The 24,859-nt window shown below is 40.7% G+C and overlaps 1 protein-coding gene across 3 annotated transcripts in view; it reads right to left on the bottom strand.

The window, feature by feature from the left end:
* LOC139109717 (sodium channel protein 60E) overlaps window positions 1-24,264 on the bottom strand; it is a 64,950-nt gene extending 40,686 nt beyond the window's left edge. The window contains exon 1 of one of the 3 annotated variants that reach the window (XR_011546886.1): window positions 20,646-24,264. Coding sequence is in view for 1 of the 3 variants with exons in the window: in XM_070669003.1 (XP_070525104.1) it covers window positions 20,646-22,007 (1,362 nt within the window). In the remaining 2 variants the exon portion in view is untranslated. Of the gene's footprint in view, window positions 1-3,020; window positions 4,082-20,645 lie in introns of those variants that run through there. The other 2 variants (XM_070669003.1, XM_070669004.1) reach the window with 2 other exon arrangements.
* Window positions 24,265-24,859: the final 595 nt, after the last annotated feature.

Genomic DNA, 24,859 nt, shown 5'->3' on the forward strand with positions numbered 1-24,859 from the left:
AATAATTAATTAAAAATTTATCTTAAATATCACCTTGAGCATCTTTCAATAAAAATATTTGAGTCAAATCCTAAGAAAGCGCATAAGCCTTATAAGTTTCCCTCGAATAGCTTCTTCAAACGGCAAAAGGATTTGCGGAGTAAATGGAAATGTTTTCAAACTCGGCGAGTATCAGCAATGTGCTTCAGAAAGTTCCCATTGGGGAAGATCAAGATTTGGGTAACCGATTAACTAACAGCCGATTCTTATTCGAGGGAAGTTAAATTCGACATCTACAAAATTTATCTCGCGGAGATAACGAAAGATTGTGTATTGATAAAGAGTTAACAAATGCAATTAGATCGTATGAATATAACCGGTGACTCTTTTGGCACGACACCAAATCTCACGATCGACGTGCATAATGCGCGCATACATGACGCCGTGTTTCCCTTCGGTAAAATTCACCCTCGGCAGTTTAGGTCGCCGCACGTGAGGGAAAATAATAAGCCCGGTGCACGCAGCTATGTGAGACTGAACGGCGGCTCGCGCATCGACCGGCGATGCAACCGTGTTCTATATACCCCTTTGCGATTTTTATCCGCACTCGCCTCCTCACTTGAATCCGTAACGCGCCAGCGGAGCACATTTCTTATGAAAAATGTAAAAAAAAAAAAAGGGAAAAAAAATTATGAGCTCTGCGGACTAATAATAACTTTGATATGTAATCTTTGATACAAACGACTATTCTTGTTATTTTAATGTTTAATTCAATTTTAAGATAGAAATTTATAATTAATACAATTAGTTGGCATTTTTGGCAATTTAAGTGCTTGCTTTCGGTAATTTGTTAAATTAATTAATTCAAACTTAAATCAAACTTACGGCAATGAAAATTTTACTGTAATAAGACACACTCAATGATCGGGCAACGTGATAACAAAACCTTTCGGACAAACATATGAAAAGTATTCCGAGCAAGTAAAATATAGAAAGGAAAGACTGTTTTTTCGCGTCTCGTTCAGATAAGAAACGCTACTTTTTCACATTTTGTACGAACGGGTGGCTCTATTCGAGTGTTATTGAGAAATAGCTTGTTGACAATGGTTTCACCAATATTTCGTCGACACCGAGTTTGAAACTGCACGTACACATCGTTATAAACACTCGACGAATCTCCTGCATTGCGTCGAATAAATTCTTGCCGAAATTTTCCATTATTGTTATTACGATAACTACGCTTATAATTTTTTTTTTCCTCGTTAGAAAAGCAATAAGAGTTGGTTGTGTTTACAATAAAACTTTTATTCTGAATAAATTTCGTTTTCAAATCAATGACGAATCTGCGACGATACAGAAAAATCGGTGAATATTCATGGTGGGAAATAAAGTAAATCGAGCTCGACGGAAAATTGCTAGTGAAATAATTCTCAACGGTACGAGCGTGTTTTTCTCCCCTTCTCTACTTTTCGCTTAACGATTTGTCAAAATTTAATCAACGCGAGATCTAGCTCTGTCTCTTCATATTGGTCACTAAATCGTGCGAGAAATCAGATGGAGATAAAGAACGAATCGAGGGACGAAAACGTCAAATAAAAAGTGCAAACACACGCGATCGGATAATTTTCTCTCTTGTAATTCTAGAGAATATATCTTTTAATGTTTTTAATGCGCTCTATGTTAATATCTCGTTCCACAAATGTGACTCTCTTTGCTCAGCCAATATGTTTCGATTGCCGTCATATTTCGTCAAGTCTCTTATTCCCAAACGAAATACGTTTCGATCGTATGTTCATGCATTTATCAATAACGAAATTAGGTCAAAAATACGTAAAATCGCAAATCAAAAATCAAGCTCTTCTGCTTATCGAGAGAGATGGAAAGATAAATATTTAAAAAATTACCTTTTTAATGTCTATTTGTATTTTTAAGTAGTTACAAAAAAAAAATTCTGAATCGTCCTGGCTCACGATTGTAAAGATAATTTCGTTTGTAATTATAACAACGTTCATTCAATAAATGACGGGAAATAAAGCGTGGATTTATTTCGAAATGCGGCATCCGGCTTTTCGTGCGGAATATTCACTCGAAATGAATTATCGCGCGAAATAAATTTGCCCGCGACGACGGGTTCAAGTCCTCGGTCCCGTTCGTTGCTGCCTAATGAGGCGACTCGGTCGTTTCGTGCGTGCAAACACTTTCCGTGTAATCGCAGTACATTTCTCGGGCCACGCTATCGATCTTCTCTCGGCGGTGCAACGTTACGTGAATTAGATCGGCAGGTAGAACGCGACAGAAATGCACGAGCAGAATATGACGGTATACGTGCATCGAGCGCGATCGAAGAAACGTTTTACGGACCATTCGATACGAGCCGATAAGCGAACGTAATTTTTCGCTTTCCAAGCGAAAGAAAAGGGATTTTCCGAATTCGGATCTACTTAAGCTTGTCGCAGAATGAAGTAGAAATGCATCTATACTTGGCGATCGTCCAAAAGGTCGTTGAAAACGATTGATTGATGTGCTCCGAAATATTGGTCGTAAAAAAAAAAATATATATGTATACAGACATACAAAATTACATGCAAGAGACGTATAATATCCAAACTCGTAACAATATTGCTCGTTTGAGACGAAAATCCGGATAAAACTGAAATTTTCGAACAATATCCGCGATTGAATCGGGAATTCGGTTCACGGGATACACCGAGACGAGATCTGCGACGAAATCGCGACAAAAGTCTCAAGAGTCAGCGGTATTTATTCTCTAAAAGAAGAAGAATACTACATACTTCTACGGCATAAATATGAAAAGAGTTGATGCATTGAGTTCTTTCCATCTCCCTCGCTTCACTTTCGTGTAAAATCACAACGTAAAATACATAATTATTCTTAAATATTCTTACCGAGCGCGCGACAACGAGTTTTTCGCCGTTTTTCTTTCGAGAACTTCGACATTCCAAAGAGAGTACGTCGCGGCGTTTTCGCGATAGCTGGCACACAAAATATGTCGCTTAAAAATATGTAAGGAAGCCACATACTTTTTTCCGCGCCGCCGGTCAATTCCCGGAATGCAATCCATTCGCTCGTGGCATCGAAACCCAGGTGATCGGGGGGTGGACGGACGGCGCCCGGATTGTAAACAACTGTCTGTTACTCTCGTTGACTCATCGCCCACTCCTTCCCGAAACGTACGCGATCGCAACTGTGTCCTGCACTTAGTCCGGTCGGCCATTATAATTACGCCGTGGCCCCTAGACTAGATTCGCGACACGCACCGAATTTCAGGACGGTGGTTGATCTCGCGCCCAGTAGCGCCACGATCGATATATTGGTTAATATCGATTACGCCTAGTTGTCCTAAACGATCGACCCCTATCTAGACTCTTTGTAATTCATTGTCAGTCATACCCAAAATGGCCGCCGAAGTTCCGCGACGAACGGACGCTCTGCCCCTATCCTCCGCGATCGCGTAGATTAATTGTTTCCGGCGATGTGAGAATGAGCGCAGGTAAGGACTTACTCTTGTTTGCTTTCTCGCGGGGGGGATTCGATAAGATTCAGAGCGCGGAGGACGTCTCAACGCGACCACGGCGATAATTTTTTGTTTCTTCCTCCTCTCTCTTCCCCTCCCCTCTTGTCCATCGTTCGTGGACGCGCGTCGTAACGGTTTTTCTCGCATCTCGTCATATTTCGGTGTCGCCGCCACGCTCTGTCTGCTGACGTAAATCGCGTAACGCCACACGCGACGCGAAGATCGATGGCGCCAGTTCGAGAGATGCGCCGCGATTACGCGAGAAAGTACGTCCGCGCGTGGGGCGAAATGGCTCTCGAACGAGACGTGAAAAATTCTACGCGTCGAGCGGGGTTCTACTTTAATTTGGAAAAATGAGACAGCGGGGTCAACTCCGAGTCCCGACCCGCGTTACTCTCCGTCCGTTTAACAGCAATTTCCGCAAACGAGAAGCGAGGGCTTATTCCGCTGCGATCTCGCGACTCCGTGCATTTAACACCGTTGAATGCTAAAAGCGAATTAAACTTATTTAATTTTCAAGATCAAAGTGAAAGTTTTAAGCTGTAAGAAAAATTAATATTCTTCTCATTTTTTTTTTTTCGATTAACTGGACTAACGTGCCATTGTTTGTTTCTAGACAATCGCACTTGGACGCCTGCAGGATTTATCAATTACATCGGAGGACGAGTCCCTCGCACGATGGAGTCGCGATACGGAGCAGACGTCCACGGATCTGACGACGCGACGCTACTTGCCGGTGGTAAGTGCTATTCACTTAATTAAAAGCGACGAGAGCCGGCTTGTTCCTCGCGAAAGCGCCGCTCGTCGGATACCACAAATTCGAAAGCGAAACCGCCGACACTCAATCAGTCGCTCCTCTCTCCTGCCTCGAAAGACGCATCCTTTTTTTTTTTTTTTTTTCTTCCCTCTATCGACAGCTCTCCGCTGACGTGATCACAATGCGCCTTGAAACGGCGCGCAGTCGTCGACTAAACACGCGTGCAATAATTGAAGAACCGTGTCAAAAGTTGAGCCGTCACGCTTCAGCGCAACATGCGATTCTTTTAATATTGCTTTTCTCCGCTTTTGCCCCGCTTTCACGTCTAAACAACACACGGAAATAACGCCGCATCCTCCGCGCAACGATGATAACGTCGGCGGTATATATCACGCATAAAATTTCAACGTGCGTAACGCTTGGCGTTTTTTAGCGGTGGCTTATGTCACCCGGAAATACACAGGCGTGCACACGTGCTGCTGCGATATCGCCCGTAAAACGACGAATATTCCGCGTTTATGCGCGCATTTTTATTCCGCCCCCTCCACCTCTTCAAAGACACGGTGAACGTTTGTCCGAGTTTCGAGAGCGCAAAATATTATCTCGGCACAAATAGCTGCTTTATTCGAGTACGTGGCTTTTAATTAACTTTTTGTACACGCTGAGACGAAATATCGCTCGTACTTCTTGCATCTTTGCTAAAATTACCTTCGTAAATCAGTGCGCGTTTAAACCGAATTGCCGCAAATATACTAAGGGATGAAATATTTATCCTCTATACGTCGCACGTAATATTAACGGAAATCGTACACGGAAATCGCACTTTTGGGGAAAAACGTTTATTACACTCTTTAGCGCGATGATGTATAGATTAGTTAAATTAATGTAACGTTTCACGTTCTCCGTTTTATAATTTTTATTATTATTTGGTTCGCGATTTGTGTAGCTTTGCAAGAAATTATTAAAACACCGCGAACGATCAAACGTGTTCTTTTTTTTTTTTGCACAAAAAAATTCTTTTCTCTTATTTCGTTGTAAATAACGCGGAAACTTTTATGGACCGGACATAGTTAGATTTTTGCGGAGCAAAGGTAAATAGAGGTGTACGTTTTTGCACGCGAAATCAGTATGAATAAAAATAGTGGAAATAGCCTCCGTTTATTTGTGACACGCTATTTCTTTCACCTTTCCGGTCGGTCAGTATATTTATTGGATTCTCGCGAAGAGAATATCTGTTTACAAGAAAAGATGGATTTTCCATTAGTAATTAATTCACGCGGCTACATTCTCGAACGCTGCGTGACAGTAATTACCATCTTTTATTAAATAATTAATACGCGAACGTGTCAAGTATTAATACACGAACGGAAATAATTTACGGGATCAGCAATTCGAGATGTTTAAATTTATCTAGAGTATCTAGACCACAAATACGTAACACCGACGTCAACTTACGAGCTTAAAGTCGGAATGTGCGCGTAATCCGAATAGCGTGAAACAAAACAAGACGTAATTATCCCCGGGAACTGTATACGACATTAGCGACGAAAGTAGAAAAACGCGTCGGGTGAAGTAGGTGGTGATAAAGAAAAAAAAAAAAAGCAAGCGCTTTGTTTAAGCTCTATTCCTAGATTTTCCATTTACCCATGTCGCGCACGGGAATAAAATGCTGACCTGCTCGTGAGTTCGGTCTTGACACTAATTAATATCATGGTCACCACGGGCTCTCATACGCGAAAAAAAAAAATATACCTACAGAAATCGCGAGGGGTATATTTCGTCGAATAAATTCACCCCGTAAACGTGCGCGTGACATTCGCAATTGCCGACTACGATATTGTTACGACGTTGATGTAATAAAACTCTGCTTTAATTAAAATTATTCCGCGAAATAAAATTAAGTAACCCTCTGGGCTTGTATCGTGAGAAAGCGTTTCGTCGGATGCATGCGGTAAAACTTGGAATTTGAGTTACCGGGAAACCGGTGGCTTTTAGTGCAGGCATTTTTATCAAGCACCTTCCATTTCCATAAATAAATTTGAAAAAAAAAAAAATAAAATAAAATACGAAATCGCTTAAATGGGATGTGCAATAATAACGACAGGGTAGATATTCATGTCGTGCCCGTTATTCGCCGCTTATAGCCATTAGCATTTCAATCTTTCAAGCTGTAATGCAGACTTGAATGTCTGATTGCAAGACGATATTAACTACTGTGCGCGTGGGCGCCGCGAACGTCTACATTTCCACTGTGCTACTACAGTAGTACTACGGTATTATCGGTCATAACGTGATTCTTGACTAAGAAAATTATATACTCTGACAGATGCTGCATAAAAGTCGTCCGTAAATGCGTTTGTACATCAATATCGCAAAAGCATACGCCGGTGAAAATCGAAGATCCTCGTCCACGTTTATACGCGATTCCTTTGCACGTGGAGCGGCACGTGAAGAGTTAGGTTGTAGAATCATTCATTGTCATTAAATAACGTTGCGTCGCATAAATGCCGATAGCAGTTGCTCTGTGTCAATTATGACAAAATGATTAAAGCTGCATGCACAGCGTTTATTGCGGTTCGAAGTAGCAGATGCGGTGAATGTGTGTGCGAATAACGTTTTGTATTTTTTTTTGTATTAAAAAGAAAAAAGGTAAAAAAGACTAGTTTCAACCACGTTTCATGAAAGCTTAATCTGATTCTAGTTTATCGATTGTTTATTCATTGGCCATTAAGTAACATTCTTAATTCATGTTTGCATACTGTGGCACTTTCCTGATAACCGCTAAATTATGTTGTCAGCTACGTTGAAAATGCCTCGGGTCAAGAACTTTGACGTTCACGCATATATTAATCGAGAATTTCTTGCTTTCTTGCCGTCGAGGGATTTCTATAACACGTATCTGATAGTTGGAAGGCTAGCTAGCTTTACACATTATGTATTCGTGACAATGAGAATTCTTTTATTGCTACAATCCATCATATTCGCAAGAGAATTTACCATTAATCGATTTATGCAGAACTTTACATCATAATTATGAATCAAATCAGAATCAACATGAAAACTTTTTGCAATAAAAATCGTTTAATTATAGAAGCTTTAAAACTTAAAAATAATTCTAAAAAATTGTAAAAAAAAGCGAAATAAAGTTAGATTTTTGTTCCTAAATTTACGCGAGCTAGAGAGAGAAATGTTATATTTTCTCTCATGTTATGTACATCGTGAAAGTTTACCAAACTCGCCGTGAACAAACCGAAACTTGTCCGGCAATTGTTGTAACTCTCTTAAGTAGATCCCAACAAATTACTACATTCCAGAACTAAACCGTGTCGTTATGTCGAGGATTCTATCAAATATTTCCTGGATTACTCGGGTTTATCTTTTATTATTTGTCCTATCGTTTGTTCAATTTTATCATACACATTTCGAAAATTTCTTAGAAATGCACACATCACATTTTTAAGGCTCGCATATGATACCTACCGCATGCATTTCGTCATATAAAATTCGTAAACGCTATTTCGAATTTATCGTAATCTATTGTAATTGATAATATATTGATATCGGCATTATTCGGAAAAACGAGATGATTGAAATCACGCTTGAGATTGCTCGGGCTCCCTCGGCCTTCCGCGATATTGAAAAACCTCTTGGTAGAAAATCGCCCGGAAGAAAGAAGCAGCCGTGTGATATGAATTTATTAAAGGTCGCGATATCTTATTCTCTCCGGTACAAATATCCAATATCTTTTGTTGCGGGTCAAGCCGATAGACGGGCCCATTGGTTTCTAAACAATCCGAGTATAAATTTATTTAGCTATTCTATTGAATTTGCAGTTAGTGGTTAGATGACGTAAATCAGATATATTCCTCAGTTAATGGCTAGCTCGGTGCTAGACATAATTCGCAAAGAAGTATTCATTTCAAATATATTTGACATTAGTTTCGCCGGTGCACGGAATGCAAAAGTTTCCTGTCTCAGATATACGAAAGCAGAAACTTTATAACAAATCTACCACCGCTTTGATTGCTACGTGCAGCGGGAGGAGTTTCTAGCTCTGGTTACGCGACGTCGACCGCAAGCCACGTGCAAACTAACTGTTTGGACAGGGATATGAAATTATATATTTCAGTAACGCATCTGTATTTCTTCTCTTTCTGTATTTGGAAACCAATGGCGTCATTATTCCACGCGCTAGGGTTAATTAAAAATCTTAATTTAAATAGCGTCCTAAGTTTTTAAGACTTTTACCATTTTCTCTTTAAGTGTATGTGCAACGAAAGCACGATAACTAATTGCCAAAGTAAAAATAATTACATTTTTTTTTTATATTTAGATTGAATAAAAATTAGATTACTCGGTTGTGAAAATTTTTTTTTTTTTATTTTGATTGCTCGCGAGAAGAAATTAAAATTGTCGCATAATCGCATAAATAATAAGTAGCGCGGGCGTAAAAAGATTCCTTGGACAATGTTGCGCTATCGCGAATAAAAGGTTCGTCCGGAAGGAAAATAGAAAGAGTCGTGTTTTTCGATTAGCCTTTCATTCTTCGAAAGTCTTCCGGTTTTGCTTGCCACGGTGGTATTATCTCGCGTGCAATCGTAGTTCGTGTCCGAGCAACACCTCCCTCAACGGGAACGCTTTTCGCCACGTCTCTCCCGCTGTCTCGGCCGCTCTTTTGCCAGGGCATCCTGGAGGGCGAGGATGTATCGTTATAACGCTTCGCCGTCTACGTACGCGTACGCGCGAAACGGATTCCCGTTATCCCATTGTGAGGAGATTTCCAATAGACCTCGTCAGCGTTCCTTTCACACCAGACTTCACAACAGCCGTTTGCATTCGGCTGTGTGCCGTCAGGCTACAATATAACTACGTGAAACTTGCGTTGTGTGCGCCGTCCAATCGTATCGGCCGCTTACGCGCCTCGCCGTCGCATAGAAATTCCGCATCGAAACGCGCCCGCGTTCCGTACTATAAATAATGATTTAATTAAATCAGCAAAGTGCCATCGTTGATTGTCGCCGTGGCCTTCAATTGCGCGACGTTTGACGCGCGCTCCGGTATTCGCGATATCGCGTCACACACGCAAAAACGTATAACTGCATGTACATTACTTCCCCGTAAGTTCGGACATTGGTCAAGAATATTTGTACCTAATTAATCGATAACCGAGGTAATATAAATAAAAGGAAACGGTCCCTTTCCGCGACGCGTATATCAATTTGCGTAAAACAAAATCACAAGCCGGACGAATTTAAATGACCGCCGGTAAGTTAGGACTCGAGTTTTTATGGGGAGATATAACTTCTGTACTCTATTTCCGTACTTGGTGAAATGCGAGGCCTGCCACGGCTTTAAACCTTTCAAATGAAAAATTTATTTTTCTACAAGACATTTATTCTTGACGGCATGACTGTCGTAATACGTGAAACGCCTCGTATCGAAGGCTATACTTTTTTCCAGTATTTGCATTTCAAATCGAAAAATGTGGGACGAAAATAATAATAAACTTTGCAGGAAAGTGGCATGAAACTCGACGCTCTTAAGAGCCGTGAATCTCTTGTGGTAAATTAACAAAGTAAACAATGCATGTACCGTGTTAACAGTGAGACTTTCGAAGCCCGTTCTAGTTGTTAAGGTCATTTTATAACGATTACATTTGCGAACTCGTGAAGGACTTGTACCGCGTAAAAGAATAGTGGGTCTTATCGTTCCCCCGTGGAATAAAATGTTTTATTGTGACAGAATAAAACATTTGCTCGCGATATCGTTATTCGATTGCATACACATACAAAGTCAAACGATCGATAGGTGCCCAATAAAAGGAAATCACCTTATCGCCGTGGCCCGATTGAAAATAATCTTCGAATTTAACGAAAAGGGAGAAAATAGGCTGATCCGTATTTAGAACACGCCTGCAAGATCGCCGGTAGATATAAGTCGCATCTGGTCGATCGATTCCAATGGTTGCCCATTTTATATTAACGTGAGAGAAAAGCTTCTGTTTTTGAAAAGATCTGAATAAAAATGCGGCCGCAAAAAACGTTGTACTGTCCTAAATTTCAGAAATATTAAGCCTGCTGAAATATATTTTATTAATTATTTATAGCGAAGTAAATAGTAAATTTTTTTTTTTTTTTTTTTTGATAATTTCTTACTGCACCCGAGTGGAAATTTATTTAGCTAATTTGATTTTGCAGCTAGTGGTTAGATCGCGCAGATTAAATATATTTCTTAACTAATGAATAGCTTGGTACTAGTTGTCATTAAAAAAAAAAAAGAAAGAAGCAAAATCTGTTTAGTATCGGTCGTCTAATCACTGCCCAGCACGGACCGTGTATCTAAATAGTATCTAAACGTTTTTCGCCGCATCTACTGTAGTGTGCTGACTTTACGCAACGCTCGCTCGCTAATTCGATTGAACCGCCCGGCCAAAATTATGCGCCATATTTCCTAAATATATTATATTATCAATTGCAGCCAGCGTCATAAAGTACACTTCCGCGGTTGACGCAATTTAATCAGACCAGTGAGCCGCGTAGCCGCTCCCATTCATCAATTCAAATAAGCTGCAATCAAAGTTAGTTGTGCGATGCAGTGCCTGTCAGTTGTATTCGATGCCGGCCGCGTGAGATTCGCATAGCGCAGCAAAGGAAACGATAACAAGCCTCTCGCCGCGCTTCCATGCCAATGCGATTTCGCTCTATCTCGCATCGCGATTCGCGTATCTGTAGACTCAAAACGTAACGTCGTTTCGGTCGCGATCGCGGAACCTTCGATGGAATTCAATTGTCGGAACCTAAAACTGCATCGATGAATACATCTGCAGAAATTCATTCTGGCGCATTCCGCATATTTAGTTTGACTTTACTCTTAGCTCTACTCGTTTATAAACTGCCAAGATATACGCGCGACAAATTTGTCTCGGACGAGCCGTAATTGAGCCTTGAATTTAACAACGTCGCGTTGGCTCATTCTCATCAGCAGTTTTTAAAAAGTTTCCTAAGTTTTTTCCGCGGTGACACATACCTACGTTAAACGAATTATTATCGTTTGCTTCGTGAGATGAGGCCGAGTCAAATTGTGCGTTATGAAATAACTAACGGTGCCGCTTGTACATGCAATCATCGTTGATTGAAGTTAATTTTATTGGCGGACGACATCACAGAGAACTAGGACGGGGCCTCATGGTCATCTCAATTTTTTTATCGCACGGACATGTCGAGCTTTTTGCTGGGAATCGCGCCTATCCGAATATCGAGGCCGGGCTTTTCTCATTTACATCCGCAAAGAATTATAATCTCATCTCGAAAATCAATCAGGGTTGATTAAAAGAATTGATAGAAATTAATAAAAAGGTATATATGACGTTATTCGTTACTTCGCGATTGCCGGATTACAGATAATAATACGACACAATGCCAGGTGATAATGCATTGTGCTATACATGCATTAAGCAGAACTGTTACGTACATTAACGTCAGATTGGTAATGTCTCCGTAAACTAAGCAGAACGCCTCCCGCTTTAAATCACCGTGCAAAAATGTCACAATAAATTTATTCCGCTATCAAATTTAAAGGAGATTATCGGTTATTAAATTTTTATTCGCGTATAATTGATATCGACGGTAATTACTTCGATAGAACTGAAATAGAAACGATTGGACCTGATTCACTCGCGTCTTCGCTTTGTTTTACCGCTTCGTATAATGTCGCACTTTAAAACGTCTTAATCCACATTTGTAAACGATTTTCGTTCGCGGGACGATTTTCCATTAAGTCGTAAAATGGAACTTTGTGAAAAAAGATAAAAATATCCGAACGACGGGGTCGTTCCTACTTACGGAGGTCGTTTCTACCATTTACGGCCTGCATTGTGTCACGTTCTGCAGAAATACGAGACTTTTATAACGAAAGAGCTCGCGAATGCATTCATGATCGTATCTAAATAACGTTCCATAAAATAAAGTATCAAAATCATACGTTATTTCATTTCTCTCTTAAGGAATACATTCGTGTCGCGTTCGAATTGCGAGATTCCTCCCCCATTTACCGAGCAATAACGAGAGCAATAATCAAAAACATAAAGAAATAATGATCGCGAAGCTGTGTATTGCTGGGGTTCCTCATATTTCGCGTTATACTTCCGACATGCCGACAGCCTAATGGCTGAATAATGAGAGGCTATTACCACTGCTGCGTGAAGAAGCACGTCGGCAGTTTTTAGATTTAAAATGCGGGCGTAATACCAAATGTAAAAGTCTAGAAGTCGAATGTCGTGTACTTCTCTAAAATATTTGTCGTATTATTTCATTTTATATTCAGGTAAATATAAATAAACAGACGTTTTAATCTGTTCAGAATTTATTATTGTGTTTTGTCGTATCGATTACAAGTGCGTCAAACAATATTGTTATATACTTATCTTGCCATTGACATCATTCGTTTAACATAATTGACAGATTTACGCAATTCGATGGGTACAAATGTCCGCGCTATGATTAATATCACTCAAAAACGATCGACGTTTCTTCCTCTGACTGACGTTCACTGATGTTGTTATTAATCGTGTAATTTAATAGCAAATATCCATTTCCTGGACAGCCTAATGCACGAATGTGCCGCAGTGAGAATGCGATGCAATAATCCATAATTTCCCTATATATCTCTCTTAATTCTAAAGGCGCGCGACACGCGCTGCAATCATTTATTTCCTCTGAGATATTCGCTTTTTTTAGAACATCAAATCCGATTACAAAACAAAATTTATCGCCATAGTTTCCATGCTTCGCAAATTCCTTTCGGTAGTTATATAATTCGTCAGTTAGTGCGCAGTAGGATAATGAAAATAACGAGGAGAGAGGAAGTAATAGATTGTACGAGTGGTCGGATAACTCGATTTTTGGAGTTTACGGCAATATTTTAAACGCCATTTTACGCGAGGACTATTCCTTACAGCATCTTCTGTTATCGCGTCGGTGAGGTGATTTATACGCTTCGAAGAGAGGAAAATAGGCAGAGAGAAAAGAAAGAAAAGGGAACAAAAGAACGATGGAAGTTTCTGTTCTTGTCGTATTCCTCCTCTATACTTTTCACAAAGTAGGAAAAAGAGTCTATGTTTTTTCGGATGCTCCTTTTGCAGTACTTATTTTTCTTTCTTTTTCTCTAACAGGCTTTAAATATTTGCGTTAAATTAAAAAATAATGGTCCGCGAAAATTACTAGTCGAATAGTTTTTCGAAGTTATTCGTTTTATTGAACACATGGCGCCGTAATCAGTTTTGGAAATAATGTGACCGAAATACAGCATTTACTGTTAAATTATGTTCATACACTCGCTTGAACTGCGGGGGATTAAAAATTTAAAGGTGCCTTACGTTAAATTTCTAAAGGTGAAAATATACAGCGGAAAAGTTTCTCCTATATTTAATTTTTCAGTGAAACTTTGTTGCAACTATTATCACATATGTAGAGTATGTGAACTGTATGAATGTAAATTACATTATGTACACAGCTGTGAGATTATATGGTTTTATTGTATCTTATATTCTTTCGCAGTTGTCAACTGAAAGAAACTTAGCAAGCAGGTTGCGCGCGAATATTGTTCGTAAAACTAATGACTAGGTATGAAGATAAGGTAAAAGAAAAAAAAATTAAAAAAAAAGATAAGAATATATTTTGTTAACGCGAATATTTTTAGACCGATGTCGATAGAAATTATGAAAAGTATTCACGATGCGATGGCCGCGTACGGGAAATGCCACGAAATTACAACTTTGTTTTATCACGTTAACCGTATATTCCTATATATGACATACTTCGCCGTGGCATGTGGATAAGTTATCGATAGTTTGTATCGCGTGCAGATGCCGCACCAGTGATAAATTCCGCTGCTAATTCTGTGCATCATCGGTGACGCATTTTGCAGCGAAAATGTTTAACTTCTTTATAGTCGTGTCGCTGCGTTAACCGCTTAAAATGTCTTTGGGAGTACCAGTTATTGATTCACGGAAAACAGAGCGCGATATTAATATAAATTGCGAAATAATAGCGCAAATCACTCGTTATGATTTATTCCGCACAGTAAGAAAAAGTCCCTCATTCTCGCGGCACACTGACGAATTTATGGAGCTCGTGAAGTTCTTTTCTGTTTTAAGCATTAAACATTTTTAGGAATAAGATCAAGAACTGTTCTCTTTCTGTCAAAAGTGAACTTATGTAAAATTTACTGACACACTTTTTGAAATTTAATTTACACTTTCTTATTGATTTACGTTTATTTTACGCTGTTAAATACATTTTCGCGATTCAAAATTTACTGAAAATTATCTTGTTAGAGAAAAATTAACTCTAATTTCATATTAACTATTAAAGTCATAAATATATTATATCATAAATTTTTTACATGTGATTCAGAAAAATATCTTATATATGAACCTATTGGAAAGTGACATTATCAGTAGATGTATTATGCTTAACGAATTAAATTATAAATTCTTCTCTTTTGATTCAAGCCAATGATATTTGGTGCTCACTTGTACACCGCGAGCCTCACAAATGTCAGGTGTCATCAACAGTTAACCGCAATGTGAAACAAAGTTCATACTGCGGCTGATTAATTTTAATTTAAACGGAAATACGGCCTACTTTAATTGTCCGGCTCCGACCTGGCGATATACATTTCGTGAATCGTTATATTTGAAGGAATATCGCAACCGAGCTCAAGAATATCTGTGACAAAGATAAATATGGCTGAAACAGTTGAATCTAACATTAGCAAAAATATGATAAACGATAGTTTATCGTTGGAGAAAGAAATTACCCGAAGCGTGTTTAATATTATCGCGGCTCAGCCAGATTAAAGAGATTTCTATCTTTTCTCTTTAGCGTGCCATAAAATTTTATTGATTTTCCCCAAGAATTTATTATAGTGAAATTAATATATCGCTGTAACATAAATTAAATTAATACCTATTAATTAAATTATAAAGTTATTTCAAATTTATCTAGTCAATAATGAAACTAATTGGAAATTAAATAAAATAATATATATTTTAATATGTATTATTTTATTCTCAGTTATAGATTTCAATAAGCACTCTTTGGAAGTTTAATTTAATACTTTTATTTTAACAATTTCAATATGTTAAATGTTATACGTATATATTATTATGTAACAAAGTTTTAGACATAGAAAAAAAAAATTAAATATTGTCTTACGTATAACAATGTATTTCAATTTAGAATTTTCGTTTAGCACGTTAATAAGTTCTTTCCAGTTTCTCTCAGAACGCTTCGGTTAACGAACGACTCTCGGAGTTTTCTTATCGTTCACTAAGATCGGCGTGTTTCCCTTTCGTACGGCACGTTATTCAAGAAGGGGATGAAAATGGACAAGTAAAATGACCAAACCACTTTCCTCGCAACAATATGCCATGGAACTTATACGAATTTCGTAGCTGCTTAAGGCGAGGTTGCTCTAAAAAGCTCGCGTGATCACGTGTCTCGTGGAAATTAAACATAGCAACGGGGAAAACGGGCGACGTGCTCATAGCTTTCGTAGGTTTAAATGACCTTGATGTTTTACTTATCATTGATATTTTACGCTTACGCAGTTCTCCGTCGTAAAATATTTTCCTCGAATTAAATACAACATTCGATATTAGTTTGTTTCTAATAAGATTCGCGGCTATTAAGTTAAAATCGACAGATGGTGTTGCTTTTTAATTTTACATAGGCTTTATTTCGATACAATCGAATAGTCACAGGATAGTTTATATAAATTGAGAGATTTTCATCAATGCACACCCTGCTCTAAGCTTTTCTGTGGAAAAATGTTCAATTTATATAAAATAATTTACTCTTAAAATATTGCAAAACAATATGCGTTCTATATCTAGAGGTATCACTTCAATTAATGGATTTAATAAAAAGTTACCGAAGAGCTATCGTTATTTCCATGGATATTTTTGTTTCAAAAATTTTTACAGTACTCCATTATTTTCCTTTCCGCTTAGCGTGTTATACTTGAAGAGATGTATTGGATTCGACCGAGTTCTGTTTTTACGATAAAGTTATTCATCACACGGTGAATCAAACAATCGGGCAAAAATACTTAATCTAATGGCACAAAATTAGCACGGATTCGAGAAAGTTATATCGTGGAAACCGAACTAGTGACGACAATAACAATAGATTTTCGATTTCTCATAGAAATTTCAAAGAAGCAGGTCAAGATATAACTTTGAAGGAAAACGATAAAGAAAACTACGTGACGTATTTTCATTAATGCCATTCAGCACTTTCAGCAGTTTTATTTTCTGCAGTTGTTAACGACACGTAGCTCAACTTATAAAAGTCGTATACTCTTGGACAATTATATATATCTTTCTTCGATTTTCGAGTTAACTTTTTCTTCTTTTTGTTGAAGACCGCCTCGTAGTTTTATCGCTTCGTTGCTTTTACTTTGCGGCATTAAATGTTCCATTAGCTGTAAGAACTGAAATAAAACTTTATGTGGTAAAATCCATTTAAATTAATTGATAAGCAAATTGTATAGTTAATTACGTCTACTTGTGGATAATTAGCGGTTAACATAGATAGAAATAAAAGTTTTCTTTTAATTCTAAACTTTTAAATAAGAAATTAAAAAGTTTTACTTTTTTTTTTATCTCAAAATTATATTTAAAAATCATTGTAGATAATTAATTTTTGTATGTAATTAGTTTTATCAATTAGAGTTATCTATTTTATCAATCAATGTAGGCTTAACTCTGAAACGTAGAGTTAGGTTTCATGGCAAATTATTGCGAGGAGATATTCGTATCGATTCTTTTGTATATCCTTCTTGCCGAATTCGTCAATTTGCGTATGTACATAGTAGACAGACGATGAAAATATCGTAGATCAAACATCGCGTACGTGATCCACGTACAAAGAGCTCAGACTGGATATTGGAACCTTGGCTTGGCTTGGCGAGAAAAATACCTCGTTTTTCTCCACGAAACGATCGCCACAATTGGATTAAGCATTTTCATCCATATTAAACTGGAGAACTTTTTGTCTTCATTTAGCGAGACGCACGTAATCGAAACGTCGCGTCGTCGAGATTTTAAAACGTCGTTCATTTTATGTCACTCCAAGTTAATTTTCTTTTAAGGGAACAAAAAATTCTGTTAAAATTCCTCGGATAATCTGCGAGAGATTTTTTTTTTATCATTCAAACCATTTTAAACTCTTCTCTGTCAACATGTGAAATATATATTTAGCTAAAGAAAAATTTTTACGTTTGCGACTGAGTATCTATTATCGCAAATATTGGAGATTGAATAAAATTTGTTTTATTTTCAATTTCCATTTGTTCTATGTATATCGTAATAAAAAAATCCTGATGGGAATATTAACATAATTACTGCAACCTAGTTTACTTGTATCATAGAGAAGCGGCCGAGGTAAAATCTGATAATAACGATGATATTGGTCAACTGTCGAAAATAAAAAAAAAAAGGAAGGAGAAAACCGTAGGATTTTCCTCGCCACTAGGATCGTTATACCGAAAAGCGCAATAACTCGTTAAGGGTAGCGAAGCGTTGCATCCGATAAATAATGCTCTTCCATTCTTACCGAACGTTCTATTCTCTCGACTCTGCGCCTCGCGCGATATTAAAGATACATTAACTCGCCCGGTGGACCGGCAGTTTTTGCTCTGGGTGCGACAGGAATAGCGCGAAAGAAATATGACGACGTCCGCTCCTTTTCATTCTGAAAAAGCAAGTGAGAAAAAGAGAGAGGCAATAACAACTCGCTGGTTGTTCAAGAAAAGATTCATTGCTCTCCTGCATAAAGAATCTAACGAGCTTACTGAAGCTCAAGGTTTTTCTTCTTGGTCACGCTGACGTCGGTATTGAACTGGTACTTCAGCAATGTAAATAAACTCGTGCAAACGTATCCGCGATGATGATTTACGAGATCAAAGTATAAATTAAATTATGTACATGTAACAATTTATATTGCTGCGGCACTTTGCAATGTGGAATCTTGTAAAATTAATCTCCCGACAAGCGTCTTTGTAATTGATTTTTTTTTTGAACAAATTTATTTTCGCGATAAAAGAAAGTTGATAAATTCGTTAAGCAATTTTACTTTTCTACACGCCACTTGCTTCCACGATGGAGGACAAAAAAAATGAAAGAGTTATTTATTATACTAATTAATTTTATTACGCGTCTGTCGCATCCACTTTTACTCAAGTAATAATTGCATTACTTTTCGAAAAAAGGATTTTGAAATAATTCTTCTAAAAAAAATTAATATAACTAGAAAATTAGCACCCTGTCGGTGTTACATTCTCGGGAAACAAAAATTAAAAGAATCAAGTACACGTTTAGTTATTCATATCGTTTTATGTAAAGGGAGTTTAACGAGATTAATGAAGTTTGAGGTTTTTCTTTCTGCTGCGTTGACCCTGCTATTGACCTGCTACTTCAGCATCATAAATAAAATTCCGTACGCTCGCGCGCGTACACTCTATTACAATTTACGATCAGGCGTGTAATGGAAGTTGCATTAACGCGATTTTTACGTTATTCCGATAGACAAATTGCGAAAGTTTTCTCTTGCCAGATCACCACGAGGAAAAATATAACGGTCTGTTTCTCTTTTCGCCAGTAATTCTCGCTTTGCTGAAAAATTTGAAGAATGACTCGCGAAACTAATAGCTAGATTTTTTTTGTTCAATCGGCACCGAATTCACATCTTTTAACCTTTAAACTATGAACTTGCAAATTGCATTCGTTTCATCTATATTAATGCGATAAATTCTATATGAAACGTTGGATTATAATTCTAATCTATCTTTTTTTTTTTTGTTTCAGATCGCTGCAGAATTTCAAGATGACGTAGCGAGCGACGAGCCCTCGGATACAAACACTGCACAAAAGGTAAGAGTAGTAGTAAGGTATTATTTTCTTTATGCATGTTTCCTCTTTTAAGAATTAATGATTAAAACGTTAAGTAGAATGCACTTTTATCTTTGAAATTATATAATCGAGCTTGATCGAAAGATTAAGATATTCGTGCGAGAGATTGCATATCGACACATTGAGCGTTCACATTCTACGTCTGATATCTTAATAACGTCAAGTATTCATACCGACTAGCACCGAGCGAAAGATCTGAACGTAAAATACTTCGAAAGTTCTGAAAGTCGTTGGATTAAATTCCGAACATTCAATGTAAATGAAACTTTTTTTTTTTTTTTCTCTTTTCTTTTTTTTCCCCGTAATAAACAAAAGTCTCGCGAAGGGAAACTGACAGAGGGAGTAATTAAAGAAACCCACATGTTGTGACCCACATAATCTCCCGCAGATCCGACAGGGGGTTCCTTATTTGAGAACAGGTCACGAATAGTCGTGGTCGATCGATTTTTAATATAAATAGATATGTAGCGCACGAATGCACGCGCCGCGAAATCGCTTAATATTTCCCATTTTCCTCCTCGCCGAGTTTTCTCTTCCTAGTTTGCTCTCGCTTCGTACCTTTTTCCATTTCTTCTCTTATCGTTACTTTACTCTTTCGTTGTCGACCTTTCGCCGTGCACTTCTTTTTTCAACTCTTGTCTCCCTCATAGTTCTTTCTTACAGTATTTTAAGTCTGTTTCGTTCGCCCTCACACACCCGTGCACACACGTGCGCAACGATACATTCATCCCCTTTCGCCAGCAGACTCTCTTTTCTACTTTCACATTGATTCTTTTTACTGTCGCTTATTGTTTGCCACCTTCGTTTCACTTGCTTTACGGCCGAAGAAATTTATTTACAGAAACGAAAATCCCGCACGTTCGCCCGATATTTGCTCTCGGCCTCTTGGTGCCACTCTGCAATATAAACTGGAAATACGCGATCGTTGAAATTGCATCGCGGCGTTGTGTTATAACGATCCCCAGTCGCGTGGTCCTTTAACATTTCCGAGGCTTTGTGAATTTAAGATACGGCTATGATAAGCTGGCAGCGATTATACCTAACTGAAGTTGCGTTCTGGTTTCGCAGAAGCTCAATAAAATCTTTTTCTAGTTTAAAAATATTAACGCTGCATAACTCTCGCTGAACACGTGCCACGACTGAGACGATTTAATTTTCTTTGAAATATACTGAGCACAAAAATGAAAGAGATGAAACATACATTCACGTTTTGAGGCGAATTTAATCATATTTTACATAATCGCGATACATCTTTTGTTCGTGTATATTGTAAATACATATATCTCATACGATGACGTACAAGTAAACTATTTTTTTTTTTTTTTTTTACACAGTTTTATGCAGCGATAAAGTAAAAATGACGAAGCAAAGATAGAATATATGCGAGACTGCGAACTCACCTCGTCGTAGATAAAATTGTCGATCTCCTCCAATGGCCTGCCATAGAGATCATTTGGGAACGGTTCAAATTTATTTGGCAGTACCGCGCCGTCCTCCACCGACATCTTTCTCTTCGGTTGAAAACCATATTCGCGCACTAATTGCACAGTCTTGTTCTCCAATCTGCTCTCCTTCGTGAACGGCTTGACCGTTTGCTTGCCGCTCTTGCTGCCGGGGGTCCTCGCACCGGACGACCTCCCCTCGATCCTAGATTCCCCGGTGTTGAGAATGTCACCCGGTGTGGCCTGCGGGGTTACGACATCCGCCTGAATCTCCGCGCTTCCGGAATCGCCGGTGCCGGAATCGGCGGAAGTGCCGGCGGTTCCGGCCAGCGGCGGCCGTAGTCTCGTGCTATCCTGCGTTCTGGAGCCGATTCTCTTCATCGGCGGGGATTCACTTTTCTTTAATTCCGGTGAGGTCAGCTTTTCCGTTCCCGACGGACTTGTAGTTTCATTCGCCTTGTCGGTGTCCGCCTGCGAATCCGGCAACTTAGCGATATCTCGCGGATCCTCCTTGCCCTCTTCCAGCAACGGCGAACTTGGACGTTCTTTATCGTCAATTTGATAAGCCTTTGTCGCAGTTTTGGGGCAAATCTTCTCTCGAAAACTCGGTTCCTCGTACTCGGTATATTTCGGCGGACTTAGTCCCGCGTATGGTGGCGGCGATAGTTTCTGGTCCCCGCTATGTTCCATCGACGAAGTGGCGCGAGGGGATACTTCGGGGCGCCTGGGAGCGTCCTTGAAACGACGCGGTCCAGCCGCCACCCTGGGTTCCTCGCTCGTAACCCGCACGTCGATGGAACTTCCTCTGGGCGATGCGTCAATGCCAAGTCGTACGCCAGACTCTTTCCAAGCGACGGGAAATTCGGAGGATCCTCGAGCAAACCTATCCGGCGAGGCCTGTCCTGGACGATCCTCCGGTCGCCTCGGCCAACTTCTTTCCATCGGGAGCGAGCCATGATGATCCCTTCGTGTTAAAGTCTCGAATAATCCGCCAGGTTCTCGACGTCTAGCCGCGTCGCCGGCTCTCCTGGGTGGCTGTGGTGTTCTGGAAGTCGTTCCTCTGAGATCGTCAAAGTCCCTGTTGCTACCCGGAATATCGAGACTCCTCTGACTACCGCCGTCTCTAGGTCGATCATCCGGATTCCCGGTGGGCCCGTAAATTCCTTCCTTGGCCAACTCATCCAACTCCTCTCTGCTCAAGTTCTTCACGTAGAGCCCGGCCACCCGGGGTCGGTTCGTGAAGCCATTGTCCTCCGAACCGCTGCTCGGAGGGCTGGGAGGACTTTTATACCCCTCGCTCCCGCCCCGCCGAGATGTCATTGGGACCTTTGCTCGATCATCCCTTTCGATTCTGTACTACTTTCATCGGCCTCATGCTATCGCTAGATCGTTTCGGTGCTCGATTAATATCAATCAATACGCTTTTATTGATTCGTACCAACTGGCTGGATTTTGAAACGTTTAAACGAAGTGATTATCGCGGTATGTCGCACTGGCAATTTCGTGCTGCCGATTTGTCTCTTTCTATCTCGTCGATTTATACGACTTTTCTATCACTGCGATCGCATTTACGCTATCTCGAAGCGCTGGCTTAACTTCTCACCGCGACGTTAGCGAAAGCTCGTGTACGACATATTTTTCAAATTGTACTTTACTTTCGGCTACACTTTCGTCGATTAACAGGCGATAATTGCATTCGAAAATATTTTTTTGAATACAGAAATTGTGCCTCTTTTTGAAAACGTACAACCAGGCGAACCAAGGCCGGAAGTTTACAATATAAAAGACCGCCGCCTCGTAGATTTATATATCGATGCACTATGCTGCAAAACTGCACTACGCGATGATTTATTTCTCCAATATCTTAAGATGATTCGCTACGGTTACTGATAAGCAGATACATATCTGATACATTTATTATTGACGGGCAATAGAGAACGCCGGGGAACGTTCACGTGTGATGGATGGCAACGACTCCTTAAAGGTGCTCCCAACCTGCTGTTTCTCGCACTTTCAAGCTTCCAGCGATCCCGCTCGTCGGAAATAGCAAGCGCGTGCCGTTGCGCCGTTTCAGATAAATCACGACGATGATCACGTCATTTTGCGACTCGCGATAATACGCGGCCGAGGCACGATCCGACGATGTTTTTTCGAGCCCCTTGAAATTGCAGAAGGTTCGATCGCCAGACCCTCAAGTTATACCGTCGCTCGCGAGCCTACCCTTGTCGCTTCGTCGAGAGCGGTTTACACATACTCGCGTGGTATACTCCTCGTGTCGTGTCGCGACTTTAAGAGGTCAAGGAGTCCGTGCCTGCACATAGCTCACTCCGAATGTCGGCGGCTAGCAAAGTGTCATGATATTACCTGCTGCTATAAGCGATCGACCAGCCGCGCGTCTACCGGCCGCTGAAACTTGAAGCCGTTTTATTGACGGTCCCGGTGAATTTAATCATAAATATATATATATATATAATATATGTATATACGTGTATGCACTTTACGTAGCAGGCAAGTAAAAGTCAACCACGTGAGCCCTCGTGACTCGCGCCGTCATCGATTATCAACCACGTCACTGTGGCACGTAAACCGTCACGTAAATCGCATTGCAACGTGTTGTGTGTTCCGCGAGTCGATCGCGGTTTTTTAATCGATAAGTCCGATCAACAGTTCGGCGACGCGCGTATTCGCTTCCTAGTTCCCGTTCTTACTGTTTCCGCTCGCGGACTCTTATTTTCGCCTTCATTTCGCGCGAGGATGAGATTTGAATAAGTGCACGCCGGAAACACAAAACGTGGCCGTCTGCCGGTCGATCACCCCGATCCTTTCAACGTTCGTCCGCGTTCAGGCAGAATATCGCGCGCGAAAAGAGTCTCGAGGACGAGCCGTCGGCGACTGAGAGACCAGGACGCGATTAGGCAGGTTGTTCGTTAAGGTATGCACCAGTCGGGATAAAGATGGGAGGGAAGGCGCGTCCGCCCACACACAATTACGCTCTCGTGGAGAGAGCAGCGTGCTCGGCTCGTATCAGCGTACCACTATCACCAGCACCCACCACCACGAGGCATCGAGATCGGTAGCGAGACTAACGCGGTTTAATCCGCGGTATCCCCCACGGTTAACACTCACTCGTCATCCGTCATCCGGCGAGGTAACGGCGAGGTGGTCGTCGTGACGCGAGAGTGACAGAGCCGGGCGAGAGGCACGACGACGATTGAAAACGAAGAAAGAAGCCGGAAGCAGAGAAAAAGGGACAGTTCGCGATAAAGAGAGAAGACGTTTGAACGAGAGAAAAAGACAGGACAGAGATAGAAGAAAAGAAAAAAAAGGTGAAAGAAAGAGAGAAAAAGAGAGAGAGAAAAAGAGAAAGAGAGAGAGAAAGAAAGAAAGAGAGAGAGAGAGCCGTGGTGCACCCTCGTCGTATAGTCCGGTAAATTCTGCTCGAGCGGGGGTGCAAAATCACGGGCGTCTCTTTCGAGAGCTGTGGCGGCACTGTCGGCACTGAACCCCCATCGGTACCGTGCGCGCGCGCGCGTATCGAACCACCCCGAGCCGGAGAACGCCGCCGGCCGCACGGAATCCTCGTCGGCGTGGCCGTCGTGTACGTATACGTATAGGCGGCGGGGTCTCGAGGCACGTACACGCGCGAGAACGCGTCGAGAGAACGAGAGGGTGGCAAGGGACGACCGCGCGGAATGGTGATGGTGTTGGTGGCGGCCGCTACTGCTGGTGCCGATGTAATAGTGACGGCGGCGATCGTCGTGGGGGGTACCGCGCACCTGCACCTGCACGAACACCCACCGCTGCCACTGACGCTAACCCCCACCCGTGGATTCACGACGAGCGCAGCCAACCCCCCTGCAAGTGGTGGCGGTGGCGGTGGCGGAGGTCGTGGCGAGCAGGATACGGCAAACAGGCGGACGGACCGGGCGAACGGTACCCCCGTTTCGTAGGATACGCGCTGTAATTAATCCGCCAATCGACACTAAATTCCGCCGGATGAGAGCCGGGTTAATGCGCGAAACGGTGAAAACGGACGGCTCTTCCTTTTCCGCGAGCGACATATCATTCTCGCCTCCTCGCTACTCGATCAGGATTTTCACGCCGCGGAAAAGGCTTTCGCGATAACGGTGAACGGCTATCGAGCCCCGAGCGCTATCAGGAAGAACGGATTT

This window comes from Cardiocondyla obscurior, linkage group LG18 (genome assembly GCF_019399895.1).
Source record: "Cardiocondyla obscurior isolate alpha-2009 linkage group LG18, Cobs3.1, whole genome shotgun sequence".
Taxonomy (NCBI): Eukaryota; Metazoa; Arthropoda; class Insecta; order Hymenoptera; family Formicidae; genus Cardiocondyla; species Cardiocondyla obscurior.